The following is a 16,237-nucleotide window of genomic DNA, read 5'->3' on the forward strand; positions in this document are numbered from 1 at the left end:
CTAACCAGGGATTCTTAATCAATACAAGAAGAGAAGCTAAATAGATAATACTGTAGGCATAGTACAGTTTGTCCAACACTATACTGCAGTACATAGCACTGCACAACAATAGGAAGATACTGTGTTGGTGACTGTACTCTGATAATTTATCAGGGACATAACCATCAATGCTCTCAGCCTGCAGAAACACGGTGCAGCTGTTCTACTTTCTTTGATCTGATGATCATCATCCATTGACCCCATCTGGTTAACACAGCTTTCAAGTGCTTTTTGTGTTTGGAAGTATTTTACAAAATATGCTCAGTGTATAAAGCTTTGTGTACTCACAGACTTTTATGTCTTGGGTCACTATATTAACAAAAAATAGGGAACATGCCTGATGTAAGACAGAATAGTGTAAAGCTATTGCTGGAATCATTGATTTTATTTTATTGCATGTTTAAAGTCTTGCAAGTTACTTCAGTATTTTTAAATATATATAAACATGTTATGAAATATACATATATTAACAAATATAATATATACATATATTACCAAAATGGCCTTCCTAATACAAGTCACTGTTCCAGTCATATAAAGTAAGAATTTTTAGATATTAGTCTCCACTTTAACAATTACTTCAAATTTCAACTTATGAATTTTTCTCTGTAAAGGCAGCAAGGGATTAGGTAGCCTCAGGTGTTGGAACCCTAAAGAGTCCTGCTGGTTCATTTCCTGGCATTGCCTCATGCCTTCCTTTTCTAGACTATCTGATCACATTATACATGAGAGTGGAAAGAGTAATAAACTAAGCTTATAGAGAGGCCTCAAAGATTAGAAGCAGAGCAGCTTCTGGAAGAAGAAAGAAGATATTGCAGTAGAGATGCGGTGAAAATACTGGCTTGATGGTGGAGGCCACAGCTTCTAGAAGAAGGTATAGCATAGGTTAAGGCTTGGAACTCACCAGAAACTCCCACAAGGGCCAGGAACAGGAGAGCATTCATTGTGGCAAAAGGTAGTAAGCACTAGTGGGAGGCCTGCCTTTATAGCCCAATGTAGTAGTGAGAAGGAGGTGTTAATGGGAGGGCCCTGACTGCTTCTACACAAACACACCTGTGGTTTTCCCTTTTGCAGAGCCTTACGTCATCTATGCACTGTTTGTCTACTCTGTGACTAGGTGAGGTATATGTGATAAGGAAACATTTCGTCCTAATGGAGACATGAATATGAGATGATTCTTTTAAAGAGGCTTTGCAAAATAGTGGCAACATAGACTGTATCTATGTATCACAGCCTTCTTAGGTTCATGTAAAGGGATGATGTGGTAGAGAATAGGAATCTTCATTAGATATACCCTAATATCATGGGAAATGTATTTATTAACTTTAAGGAAGATCTGGTATTCGTATATGTTGGTGAGTATTGGAACCTGTTGTGTCATATGAAGAAACATTGTATCTGGATCTAATAACTATGAGATGATTATTATTATTATTAGTTTTAGAATAGTTTATTATATAGAAATAGCATATTCAAGGGTATTGGACATCAGAATAAGAGTATTTAATAAGAAGTCAAAGGGAGAAATGGTTTTTACTATAGGTTTATTTGGCTCTGTTTTCTAACAAGGTTCATAAAAGAAAAATGTTTTCAAGTGTGACAAATGTGGTTTGAGTAGGAGTTTCCTTAATTATTTCCAGGGATACACCATTTCCATTCTCCTCTCTCCTCTCAGTCATGACCTTTGACCCTTATTTTTTCATGCTTTTATGAGTTCATTTTCATGGTTCTGTTAACAATCTACATTTGTGATTCCCTTATTTCAATACAGTCTGTTTGAGATAGAAGTCTATAGACAACAGTGGATATAAGGATTTCAACAATACTCAGTCTGATTTCTGTTCAAGGAATTGCCTTCAATAGAGAGATTATTTTATTAACAAGGAGTCATTAACACAAATCAATATGAAAAATATAGGTAGAATCTGATAGCCTATATTTTTATTGACAGTATTATATCAGACCTAGTTCAGAGAAAACATGACTGTAAAAGATCTGTGAATAAGTTTTAACAAAGCCACTGCACCCCAGCATGGAAATTTATTGAGACATCACCTGCCTATAGTGATTGTATTGAAAAATGATATGTGAGGTTATGTCAAAAGTTATGAGCTAATTGGAGAAACCCTTGTACAGAATCTACTCACCTTTTCAGTTAGTTTGATCTCAGTGTTGTTGAGGGACAAGAACTGGTAGAGTTCATGGCTGAGTTCTTTCAAATTAGAAAATTAACAAATATTCTAGTGAAGCTGATCAAAGAGGAAAAGTCTGGTTCAGAATCTACTGATTGGTTTTTGACATGTCATTCCTCAAGAATGATGAAGGAAATAGACACCAGAATGTACTGTGGATAACACACCTGTGAAGCCTATTACTATCTTCTATACTTATCTCTGGCCTGACTGGAACAGATATAAAATATATTTTGTACTCACAGTCTCCCTGAATCTCAATAAATTGCTCATGGGGTCATGCCTAAGTAGAGTACTGTTCTGTTTGTAAACTTTCTGACAGCTTTTCAAGATATTTAACATAAGAAAAATGCACTATGATCTTCTTTCCAGTGACTGAGCAGGCAGGTACAGCCAGGATTACAGGGAGCACAGGAGTGGCACAGCAGCTGGGAAAGAGTCCGTCTGGGCTCCACCTGCACCCAGAAGCTTGACAGTGCCAGAGCACTCTGTGCCAGGGGAGAGCTGGTCATCCAGAGGTATTGAGACAAGCTTGCAGGCACACAGGAGGGACAAGTGCCAGATAGAGACAGCAGGATGAACTAACAACAGAGATAACCAGATGGTAAAAGGCAAACATAGGAAATTTACCAACAGAAAGCAAGGCAACATGGCACCATCTGAACCCAATTCTCCCACAACAGCAAGTCTTGGATCCCAACACATGGGAAAAGAAAGATTTGGATTTAAAATCAGAGCTCATGATGCTGATAGAGGGCTTCAAGAAAGACATACATAACTCCCTTAAAGAAATAGAGGAGAACATAGGCAAACAGATAGAAGCCCTTAAAGAATTGCAGGGAAGCACACATAAACAGGCGAAAGAATTTAACAATATCATCCAGTATCTAAAAATGGAGGTAGACACAATAAAGAAATCACAAAGGGAAACAACTCTGAACATAGAAAACCCAGAAAAGATGTCAGGAGTCATGGATGCAAGCATCAAAAAGAGAATACAAGAAATAGAAGAGAGAATCTCAGATGCAGAAGATACCATAAAAGCATTGACACAATAGTCGAAGAAAATGCAAAATGCAAAAAGTTACTAACCTAAAACATCCAGGAAACCCAGGACACAATTAGAAGACCAAACCTAAGGATTACAGGTATAGTAGAGAGTGAAGATTTCCAACGTAAAGGTCCAGTAAATGTCTTCAACAAAATTATAGAAGAAAACTTCCCCAACCTAAAGAAAAAGATGCCCATGAACATACAAGAAGTCTACAGAACTCCAAATAGATTGGACCAGAAAAGAAATACCTCCTGACTCATAATAAATCACCAAATGCACTAAACAAAGAAAGAATATTAAAAGCAGTGAGGGATGAAGGTTAAGTAACATATAAAGGCAGACCTATCAGAATTATACCAGATTTCTCACCAGATTATGAAAGCCCAAAGATCCTGAACAGATGTCATATAGACACTAAGGGAACACAAATGTCAACCCAGGCTACTATATCCAGCAAAACCTCAATTACCATAGATGGAGAAACCAAGGTATTCCATGACAAAAACAAATTTACACAATATCTTTCCACAAATGCAGCCCTTCAAAGGATAATTAATGGAAAACACCAACAAAAGGAAGGAAACTACACACTAGAAAAATCTAGAAATTAATCTTCTTCTAACAAACCAAAAAGAAGAGAGCCACACAAACACAACTCCACCTCTAATAACAAAAACAACAGTAAGCAGGAAATGTTTTTCCTTAATATGTCTTAATATCAATAAACTCAATTCTCTAATTAAAAGAAATAGACTAACAGACTGGATACATAAGCAGGACCCAACATTTTGCTTCCTTCAGGAAACTCAGATCAGGCACAAAGAATGACAATACCTCATAGTAAAAGGCTGGAAAACAATTTTCCAGGCAAATGGTCCCAAGTAACAAGCTGTTGTAGCCATTCTAATATTAAATAAAATCGACTTTCAACCTAAACTAATCAAAAAAGATAAGGAAGGGCACTTCAAACTCATTAAAGAAAAAAAAATCTACCAGATGAATTCTCAATTCTGAACATCTATGATACAAATACAAGGGCACCCACATTCATAAAAGAAACTTTGCTAAAGCTCAATGCGCACAATGCAGCCCATGCAATAATATTGGGGGACTTCAACACCTCACTCCCATCAATGGACAGATCAGGGAAACACAAACTAAACAGAGAAACAGTGAAACTCACAGAAGTTATGAACCAAATGGACTTAGCAGCTATCTATAGAACATTTTATCCTAAAACAAAAGAATATATCTTCTTTTCAGCACCTCAGGGTACCTTCTCCAAATTTGACCATATACTCGGTCAAAAACAGACTTCAGCAGACAAAAGAAGAGTGAAATAATTCTATGCACCCTATCAGATCACCACAGACTAAGGCTGGTCTTCAATAACAACAAAAATGACAGAAAGCCCACATATGCATGGAAACTGAACAACATTCTACTCAATGATAACGTAGTCAAGGAAGAAATAAAAAAAATCAAAGACTTTAGAATTTAATGAAAAAGAAGGCACAACATACCCAGACTTATGGAACATAATGAAAGCAGTGCTAAGAGGAAAATGCATAGCTTTGAGCGACTCCAAAAAAGAAACTGGAAAGAGCATACACTAGCAGGTTGACAGCACAGCTGAAGGCTCTAGAACCAAAAGAAGCGAAATCAGACATGAAAAGGGAGATACAACAACAGAGACTGAGGAAATCAAAAAGAACATCAGATCCTACTATAAAAGACAATACTCAACAAAAGAGGAAATTCTAGATGAAATGGAAATTTTTCTAGACAGATACCAGGTACCAAAGTTAAATCAGGATGTGATAAATGGTCTGAACACTCCCATAACCTGCAAAGAAATAGAAGCAGTCATTAATAGTCTCCCAAACAAAAAATGCCCAGGACCAGATGGGCTTAATGCAGAGATCTATCAGACCTTCAAAGAAGACCTAATAGCAATACTCCTCAAATTATTTCACAAAGTAGAAGCAGATGGAACACTTTGCAATTTGATTTATGAAGCCACAATTACTCTGATATTTAAACCATGCAACGACCCAACAAAGAAAGAGAACTTTAGACCAATTTCCCTAATGAATATCAATGCAAAAGTACTCAATAAAATTCTTGCCAACTGAATTCGAAACACATCAAAACGATCATCCAACATGATCAAGTAGGCTTCATTTCACAGATGCAAAGATGGTTCAATATATGGAAATCCATTAATGTAATCTACTATATAAAAAACTCAAAGGAAAAAAAACCACATGGTCGTTACATTAGATGCTGAGAAAGCATTTGACAAAATCCAACACCTCTTCATGATAAAAGTTTGGAAAGGGGAAGAATTCTAGGCCCTATACTTAAACATAATAAAAGCAATATACAGCAAACCAGTAACCAACATCAAACTAAATAGAGATAAACTTGAAACAATCCCACTGAAATCAGGGACTAGACAAGACAAAGTACACATGGAGGGACCCATGGCTCAAGCTACATATGTAGCAGAAGATGACCATTTCAGACATCAATGAGAGGAGAGACAATTGATCCTGTGAAGGCTTGATTCTCCAGAATAGGGGAATGCCAGTCAGGAAATTGGGAGAGAGGGTAAGCAGGGGGAGGGGAGGGGATGAGGGTTTTCAGAGGGGTATCTCAGAAAGGAAATACAATTTGAAATGTAAATAAAGCAAATATCTAATAAAGAAAAAAGAAAAAAGTCATGCAGTACATAGCTTAACATGTGGAACATCACTTTCCTTTTAAAAGATGGTGTACGGTGAGAATAAAAGAAAAGGAATTTTCTAATTAATAAAAAAGATACTAGGACTCAGATGGCTTTTTTTTTTTTTTTTTTTTTTTTTTTTTTTTTTTTTTTTTGCTATTAACCTTACTAAAACTGGCATATCATCTCTCAAGGCTCGAAAAGAATGTGGAAACTCATGTGAAATGTGAGACTTGCCACAGGTGGCATCTAAAATGCTAAGCAAGCCGGAGGTCCCTAAGAGATAAGTTAAACTTTGGCTCCTTCTGCTATTCTTTTCTTGGAAGAGCTTGGACACCAAACTTATAATTTATCTGGTTCTGGGTCTCAGAGGCCTTATCATGACCTTTCACTCACCTCAGGTATGTATAGCACAGGGCTGCTTACATCTACCTGTCTGGTTGGTAGGGTATTGGACAGTAGGCAAGTCTTCTGAAATATAGTCAGCATACAGCTGTTTGGTTTAATTTTTCATTTTGTTATTATTTATTTCATTTATTTGTATTTCACGTTTTCCCCTTCCTGGTCCACTCTCCATGAGCCTCCTATTCCATCCCTCTCCCCTTTGCCTCTAAGAGGATACTCTTCCACCTAAACAACAACTCCCACCTCACCCCTGTAGCATCCTCCTTCTGGGGCATCAAACCTCCACAGGATCCAGCACAGCCACTCCTACTGAGGCTAGACAAGGCAGTTCTCTGGTACATATGTTATGGGGTTCACAGACCAGCCATGAATCCTCTTTGGTTGTTTTCTTAGTCCCTGAAAACTCAGAAGGGTCTGATTAGCTGATATGGTTCTTTTTATGGAGTTGCAATCCTCTCCAGCTCCTTCAGCTCTTCCCCCAACTCTTCCATTGAGGTTTCCAGTTAGTCCAATGATTGGCTGTAAGTATCTGCTTCTGTTTGAGCCAGGTCCTGGCAGAGCCTCTCAGAGTACAGAGAACAATAATGCCAGGCTCCTGTCTGTAAGCACATCTTTGCACCATCAATAGTGTTGGGGTTTGAAATCTGCACCTGAAATGGATCCCAAGGTGGAGCTTGAGCCCCAGACAATGTGGCCAGATCCATAGTGCTGCCCAGGTGAAACATATACTACCAAGGCAGGGCCAGCACTGAACAACAGCAGCAAGTGACTGTGGGCCAGTTCAGCACAACCCCTAAACATCCATGTGGGTTCAGGCAGCTCACCAGCCCAGGGACATCTTAATGGTCTTTAGTGGTGGCATGATGCACAGTTGTTGCACAACAAAGGTCTCAGACATGGCTCTTAGTGACAGGGTGAGACTTCAACACCGTCTCAGAAGGTAATGTGAGGTACCCATAGGAAGCTATTTTTCTTCTCCCTCACATTTCTAGTTTCATCTCCCTTGACAGGGCTCAAATATTTCTGCTTCTCTTTTCTCCCATCTGTCTACCACACACTTACATATTACAGTGGCTCCCACAGCCAGTGGGTCCATGTAGCTGCTGGGCATCTGAGCGACCTCCTCTGTCTGTCCCACATGGTATGCTTGCAAGCCAGGCACTAGCTGTCTACAGCGAGCCTGTGTGGCTTGGTGGTGGACAGGTCTGTGGATGTCTTCCCTTGCCCTCAATGCATGTCACTGTGCCAATCAGTCTCCTGTGTGTCTATGGTCCACCAGAGCATAGCAGTTGCAGTCAGGTTTTGGTCATGTCTTCCAGCCTGTGCCTCTTGACATGGCAATGGGTAGGTCTCTTGATACCTTGTTCCAAATGAGCTTTGCTGCTTGCTGGGAGGCAAGCCTATATTTGTCTATGGCCAACCTGAGCAGTGAGGCTGCAGGTAGAATTGTGGTCATACTTAGCATGAGCTTCAGCAGGTCTCTCAATGTCTTTTGACTTCTTCCTCAACCTCCACTACCATCGGACAGCTCTGGTATACATTTGTCATTGACCTTAGCACATCACCCAGAGGTTTCAGTCCAATGCATGTCAGTTGCTCTTTTATTTTCTTGCTGTTAAGTGTTTATATTGCTTTAGAGGAAAAGGAGATATTTGTTCTAGTATCCCCACATTCCATCATATACTGGACAGGTGAACCACAAGAAGATTATCCTCAATATCATATGGAAAATCACATTAGCCAGAGGCATATTCAGATTGATTGATCTCACTCTGAACCTATCTGTGGAGAAACACTTAAGGGCATGACACAATGGCAGTCTACAGCTAAAGCTTGAAGTTTAATTATCTAATATTTTGTGATCCTATTAATAAACTGATAATATCTTTCACCAAGATGTTGGGAATCATAGGCTTAAAGAACTGCTGTAGTCGTTTAAGTATTGTCTCATACTCTAGACTGAGATAAGAATAGTAAAAATGTTGAACAAGCCAACTACTCTCCATTTGAATATCTGTGTTATTCCCAATGTACAGCCTTTTGGATTTTGCTGTAGAACATTTTCATAGTCTTCACTGAATGCTTAGTATTGTCAAATCTTTGTATTTTAAATTTGGAAGTAGTGGTTAATTTTTGCGTATATTTAATGGTGGAGATTGTAGTTTTATGAACCTGTATTTATCCTGTCATTCTGTCTTTTCATACATGATCAAATGAGTTTTACAATTGGAATTTGTTTTTTAAGTTTATTCAATAGCTAATGTGTCATCATTGATCATGGTAGTCATACTCTAGACTGGCATGCTCTGAAAAGGCCTTTCTGGAGGTCATGCTCATTTCTATTACTTGCTTCTCTTTCATGAAAGGGACATAGAACACATACTGTTACCTTATTTTCAGATTAGAAGTACCTATAGATCTGAAAGGAAATGACTTCTTCATAGCTGCTTGGGCAGAAATGTAGAAATGATACTTGAACCCTTCCTCTAAAAACTGAGTGGTTTTTTTTTCTTTTATGTTGCTACAGAGTGGAGTGTTTCTGCTGTTTCTATTGTGGCATGGACAGCTTAATAATAATTTTTCTCTTTATGCAGAAAGTATATTCTTCATCCCTTACCAAGGAAAATTATATTTGCAATAGATAATAAACACTACAGAAAATCACAATCAATCAAAATACAGAGTTTTGGAACTCATCCCAGTCCTAGTGGATATATCTACAAAACAGTACCATACCTAAGGCTCAAAGTACTTTGCATCAGAGGGGTAAAAAGAATATAAGTGCCAAAGGATTACGGAGCTTGATTAGGGAGTTTGCTTTGAGATGATGTCTTCTAGTAAATTCAGAATCTATACCCATAAAGTCTGAACAACATGAGTGCCCAAATGTGGACTGAATAAGTACTACATCAAAGGATATGCCTAAGTAGATGGGAAACCATCCATGAGGATTCAAGCATAACAAAGAAGTATAGGCCACTGAGGAAAACTGGAAGTGGGAGAGTTGATCTTCCCAGGTAAGTGCACACAAAGCACACCAATTCATTGTCAGGAATAGTAGTACGATCCAGAAGAAACCACAAGGCTCAATTAGCTGAGTCTGGGAAAGTGGCAAGAAGCTGACAGAACACCACCAAACATTCTTTGGTATGTTTCTCCCTATGAAGTCCGAACAAATGATGACCAGAAAAGAATGGCAAGACCAACCAATACCATATAGTATTGTCAGCATAGATTAGTATCAGGAAAGCCCAATAATGACTACCAAAGAATGGTAAGTTGTACCAATACCACACAGGATTGTCCACTATCTGTTAGGTGATATTTATACCCTTTCCAAACAGCAAGTGTTCTTTCAAACATCTAGTCAAACAAAACATCAATGCCCTGTTCCAGACTAATCCCAGAAAATACCATGTGTCTGTTCTCAACAAAAATATCCTTCCTTGGGCATATACCCAGAGGATTCCCCACCATGTGATAAGGATACATGCTCTACTATATTCATAGCAGCCCTATTTATAATTGCCAGATGTTGGAAAGAACCCAGGTATCCCTCAACAGAAGAGTGGATGCAAAAAATGTGGTATATCTACACAATAGAGTACTATTCAGCCATTAGAAACAATGAATTCATGAAATTCTTAGGCAAATGGATGGAGCTAGAGAACATCATACTAAGTGAGGTAACCCAGACTCAAAAGGTGAATCATGGTATGCACTCACTAATAAGTGGATATTAACCTAGAAAACTGGAATACCCAAAACATAATCCACACATCAAATGAGGTACAAAAAGAAAGGAGGAGTGGCCCCTTGTTCTGGAAAGACTCAGTGAAGCAGTATTCGGCAAAACCAGAAAAGGGAAGTGGGAAGGGGTGGGTGGGAGGACAGGGGAAGAGAAGGGGGCTTACAGGACTTTCGGGGAGAGGGGGCTAGGAAAGGGGAAATCATTTGAAATGTAAATAAAAATATATCAAATAAAAAAATATCCTTCCTTGTATCTGCTTCATCAAAAAATTCTGTCATAAGACAGAAAAACAATATATGATACAACTAAGTATCCAAAGAAACCAAAATTTTCTACTTCACTCCCCAGTTTCACTGTATGTTGCTTTCTTCATCTGTTTCCATCAGCTGCATGATGTAGCTTCTCAAAAGACAATTACACTATGGTCCTGTCTGCAAGAATAGCAGAGTATTAATATATTAATACTAATATAAATGTCAGGGCTTGGCTTTCTTCCATGAGATGTGTCTCAAGGTGGGCCAGTCATTGGTTGGCCATTCCTCAATCTTTGCTCTATCTTTGTCACTGCACACATCTTTAGGGAGGACAAACTTTTAGTTGAATATATTGTTGGTGGATTGGTGCCCCTGTCCTCTACTGGAAGGCCCACAAGGCTACTGGAGATGGCCACTTCAGACTCCATATCTCCAGTTGTTAGGAGTCTCAGCATAGTTCACCCTCATTTACTTCTGGGAGTCTTCCCCTTTGCAGGTCTCTGATATATCCCAGAGAAGCATACCCACCAATTTCCAGTCTGTCCAAGCCTTCTTTTGACTCACTGTCCTATTTTTCCCTCACCTGATCCCTGCTCCTTGCCCCCATCTCCATCCACTCTATACACAGTTCCATCCCTCCAACCACATCCAATGTCTATTTCATTTTCCTGTATGGCAAGGGATAGAAAATATAACTGTAATATAATCAACAGCAGCATAACATATTCACATATTCTTTTATAGAACTTGATTAGGGCCATAATAACATTTAACACAGTGAATCACAATTACTCAGCATGAAACAGAGATACAATTTTATTTAAGATGTTTTACTATCGATCTTACTATAGATTTTATTAAAGATGTTTTTTACTATAGATCTTAATATAGTAAGAAAAAGAGATATACTTATTGAGAAAACAAGACATACCAAATATGCCCATGAGCTACCAGGACAGAATGGCCTTTAGAAATGGAAAATCTCAGTATAGCATGAGATATCTTTTCTGGTAGGTTTCATTCTTGAATATACAATAAACACAATTTACTTTGATGTACAATTTAGATAATTAGAAGGTTGAGAACAATCAGGTTTATTAAAATAAATCTTTAGTTCTTACATAGGATTTATTTTTTCAGTATTGTTTTTTATTGGATATTGTATTTATTTACATTTCAAATGTTATCCCCTTTCCTGATTCCCCACCCCCAGAAACCCCTTACTCCATTCCCTGTCTTCCTGCTCTATGAGGGTGTGCCCCTACCCACTCCTGTCTCCCCACCCTCACATTCCCCTATACTAGGCCATACAGCTTTCATGGGACCAAGGATCTCTTTTACCATTGATGCCTGACAAGGCCATCCTCTGCTACATATGCATCTGGAAACATAGCGCCTTGGTTGGTGATTTAGACCCTGGGAGCTCTGGTTGGTTGCTATTGTTGTTTTTCCTATGGAGTTGCAAACCCCTTCAGTTCCTTCAGTCCTTTCTCTAATTCCTCCATTGGGCACCTCATGATCAGTTCAGTGATTGGCTGAGACCATCCATCTTTGTATATGTCAGGCTTTGGCAGAGCCTCTCAGGAGATAGCTATATCAGGCTCTTGTCAGCATGCACTTCTTGGCATTCACCATAGTGTCTGCTTTTGGTGACTGTATATGGGATGGATCCCTAGGTAGGGAAGACTCTGGATGGCCTTTCCTTGAGTCTTTGTTCAAATATGGAGACAAAGACTGCACACTTTGTCTCCATATATGCTCCTGTGAGTGTTTTGTTATCCCTTCTAAGAGGGAGTGAAGCACCCACACTTTGTCTTCCTTCTTCTTGAGCTTCACGTGATCTTTGAATTATATCTGGGTATTACAAGCTTTGGGACTAATATCCACTGATCAGTGAGTGCATACCATTTGTGTTCTTTTGTGGTTGGGTTACCTCACTGAGAATGATATTTTCTAGTTCCATCCTTTGCCTAAGAATTTCATGAAGTCATTGTTTTTAATAGTTGAGTAGTACTCCATTGTGCATCCATTCCTCTGCTGAGGGACATCTGGGTTCTTTCCAGCTTCTGACTATTATAAATAAGGCTGCTAAGAACATAGTGGAGCATATGTCCTTATTATATGTTGCTGCATCTTTTGGGTATATGTCCAGGAGTGGTATAGCTTTTAATTTTATTTTCTATTTATCTAGATATCACATTTATTAATCAATAAGTGGTAAATTTTATCAGTTTTTTTTGACCAGTTATTAAATTGCAACTGAACGAAGCAGTCCATATAGTAATTAAATTTTATTCTTTTAAAAACTCTTTTTTTAACCAAGTTCTTGACTTGTCAATAATTGTAGTGGAGAATATGTGAAATTTGAGTAGGAAATGTCTTAAATTTTAGTAGAATAAGAAGATCAACTTCTGCATAAGTTTCAGGGTATTTCACTCTTGCGTTCATGTCATATCAAGGATTCTCAGGAAACATTAAATATACAAATAATTATATATATATTTACGGTATTTAAAGAAAAAATATATACCTTCTATTGTAGGTCAAATAGCCTGTGCATGAAGTCTATAATAATTTTGAAGAATAGATCTGAGCAATGTTTAACCTGAATTCTGAACAAGAATAAGGTACACATAGAAGTGGAAGATGTACGGATATTTCTTCTATATAAGTAAAAAGATTATAATGCTGAGCTCAGTCAGTGGTGAATCTTCTGGTATGAGACTTCTCCCCCATTATTTCTTTTTTTTATTATTCGATATAATTTATTTACATTTCAAATGATTTCCCCTTTTCTAGCCCCCCACTCCCCGAAAGTCCCGTAAGCCCCCTTCTCTTCCCCTGTCCTCCCACCCACCCCTTCCCACTTCCCTGTTCTGATTTTGCCGAATACTGTTTCACTGAGTCTTTCCAGAACCAGGGGCCACTCCTCCTTTCTTCTTGTACCTCATTTGATGTGTGGATTATGTTTTGGGTATTCCAGTTTTCTAGGTTAATAACCACTTATTAGTGAGTGCATACCATGACTCACATTTTGAGTCTGGGTTACTCAAAAAATGTGGTATATCCCCCATTATTTCTTAAATTAAGTAATCACTGAGACTCAACTTTCAATTTTGTAGGGCACAAACTAGAAATGGAAGGTCTGTACTTAGTTGCTTGTCAGCTTTTGTCTATTTGTACTACCCAATTGGAGTTTCTGTTCTATAAGAGGCTTTTCTTTCCACTAACCCCAGATATATGGAAAAGTAAATTGGAGGTGAGATCATATTTGAGTTTCCTGAAAAATAGTGATGGTTCTGGAGCTGTCCATTAACATAGAAGAAATGTGACTTAAATTGTAGCAACTGTGTCTGAGAGAGAATACTGATGAGAGGCTGAAGAAATGGGAAATAAGAAAGAAAAAGGCAATACTGCCAACATTGGCCTCATGGAATGTGTTTGGGTCCTATAATTGGCATGACTGTGTGATCTTCACACTCCTGAACAACCATTCAGAGTTGTCATCTCTGCATGCCATTTCTAATTTATTTTCTCCTGGGCTAATTCCTATGTAGAAGATCTGCCATATTGCCATGTCTGTCAGATTTTTTAGACTATTCATTTACTTTTATTTTTTCACACTCATGTTAGTGTGTGGTATTCAAAAAGACTGATATGGATTGATTCCTTTTTAACCAGAGAAATTATCAAGAACTGGCATGCTTCCCCAAGGCCATAGGAGGATATGGAAATTATTAGAGATTGTGAGACTGGGTGCAGGTGGCAGTTAAATTCTCTGCTGACAATCAAACCAGAAGTCCCAATAGGACACACTATACACCCATTTTCCTCTGGCATTTGCCATCATGGAAAAACACAAATGCAAAATTTTCCTTTACCCTGATAGTGCACTATTTCTTACCACACTGGATAAGTGGGTAAATCCATGTGTATATTTCTTACCACACTGGATAAGTGGGTAAATCCATGTGTATAAGGGATTATTTAACTCTGAAAGCAATTGACATGACCATTTTCTTATATAAAATACTATCCAGTTTTTTCACATCGTCTCTTAGTCATCCATTCCTTTTCTTTTTATCTTTTACTGTTCTATACACCCATTTCTAGGTTGTAGGCATAATATTTCTGTGCATATGAAAAGATTATTCTTATATTATCCAAATGTTGATTTCTCTATCCTACTATGTTTTCAAGATGAATACAGCATTGTAAGGGTTAGGTTAAAAATACCTTGTCCTTGAAGTAAAGGCCACCCAGAGATTGCCCTACCTGAAGATTCATCCTATAAGCAGTCAACAAACCCCGACACTACTATGGATGACAAGAAGTATATACCAAAAGGAGCATGCCCTGGTTGTCTCCGGAGGGGCCTGCCAGAGCATTACAAATACAGAGGCAGATGCTAGCAACCAACTGTTGGACTGGGCATGGGGTTCCCAATGGAGGAGCTGGAGGATGGTCCAGAGGAGCTGAAGGGGTTTACAGCCCCATGGGAAGAACAATGATTTCAGCCACCCAGACGCCCCAAGAGTCACAGGGACTGAACCATCAACCAAGGGGCACACATGGTTCCAGTCAAAAATTTGACAGAAGAAGGCCTCATATAGACTGAACCATCAACCAAAGAACATGCAGGGGCTAAAACTATTTCCTCAGCCACATTTATAGCAGAGTGCAGCTTGGGGTTCATGTGGGTACCCAAACAAACTGGAGAAGGTGCTGTTTCTGAAACTGTTGTGGACCATTGGATCCCCTTCCCATACCTGGACCAGCTTGTTGGCCTAAGTGAGAGAGGAGGTACTAAGTCCCAGTACTAGGGTCCCAGTGCAGAGTTATACCAAAGGGGTTCTCACCCTTTTTTTAAAGAAGGGGAGATTACAGGGAAGGATTTCTAAGGGCAGGACTGGGAAGAGAGGATAGAGGGGGCTGCTATTGGTATTTAATGTGAATAATGTAAAAAAAGTTTCTCTAATTTCAAGTTTGAATAAACAATGCTCACAATTTATTTCCTGCCCTATCAATAAAGCCTGGAAAAGCCAATAACTAGACAATAATGAAAATAGTGTGGTGCTTTCAGGAAGAGAAAGGATTCTGGCATAGAGTAAAGAAGAGGAAATTCAAGCAGTGAGGTAGGAAGATTAAACTAGAAGATTAGAATAGAATTTTAATGCCTAGTTACTATGCTTTTTACATGGTTTTAAGTTGTAAATAAATACTACTATGTCTGTATTGTAATTGTGGAACAAGCTATGTATAAAACAAATCTGCCACAGTATAAATTTTCTGCATATATTTATAATAATATTGGTACATGGCTTTATGTGAGTAAAACCTAAAGCTAGATAAGTGGCTAAGACAGGGTAACAATAGATGCTGAGGAAGGGCAGGGAGAGAGCAAAAGGACACAAGGAACATGAACAAGGAACTAGGGGAGAGGTTACAAGGGACCTAGGGGGCTGAAGATAAGGAAGGTAGCTGGGGGAAATCTACTAAACCATAATGTGACAGTGATGATTCCTCATGTGCTAATTGTCATACCAATTGTAGATTTAAAGAGAGGCCAGTAAGCATGATTAATGTCTTTCTGCTGAGAGTGGGTCTGTTGTAGGAAACTGTTTTGTTTAAGAAGGCAACTCAGCTGTCACATTCAATTGTGGTTTTCTGGGTGCATCAAGGGATCCCTGATATGATGTTGACTGAATGATAGCCCCATGTTCTTATGTTTCTCAGCCTCTACAACTAGAAGTCAAACAACAAACTTCATTCCTCTATAAACCAAAAACCATTTTTTTCCACAGTATAAATTTC

General features: G+C 38.5%; 2 protein-coding genes across 7 annotated transcripts in view; one reads left to right on the forward strand and one right to left on the reverse strand.

Annotated features, from left to right (window-relative positions):
* The window catches only part of LOC127678521 (anionic trypsin-2), a 238,581-nt gene that overhangs the window by 59,194 nt on the left and 163,150 nt on the right, over positions 1 to 16,237 (forward strand). The window lies entirely within an intron of this gene.
* The window catches only part of LOC127678523 (anionic trypsin-2-like), a 204,748-nt gene that overhangs the window by 41,419 nt on the left and 147,092 nt on the right, over positions 1 to 16,237 (reverse strand). Inside the window, exon 1 of one of the 4 annotated variants that reach the window (XM_052173541.1) lies at positions 944 to 1,050. The exons of the other annotated variants lie outside the window; for them this stretch is intronic. Within the exon in view, the coding sequence (XP_052029501.1) occupies positions 944 to 983 (40 nt within the window). The 5' untranslated portion in view covers positions 984 to 1,050. Of the gene's footprint in view, positions 1 to 943; positions 1,051 to 16,237 lie in introns of those variants that run through there. 4 annotated transcript variants of the gene reach the window in all.

Source organism: Apodemus sylvaticus, chromosome 2, assembly GCF_947179515.1.
Source record: "Apodemus sylvaticus chromosome 2, mApoSyl1.1, whole genome shotgun sequence".
Lineage (NCBI taxonomy): Eukaryota > Metazoa > Chordata > Mammalia > Rodentia > Muridae > Apodemus > Apodemus sylvaticus.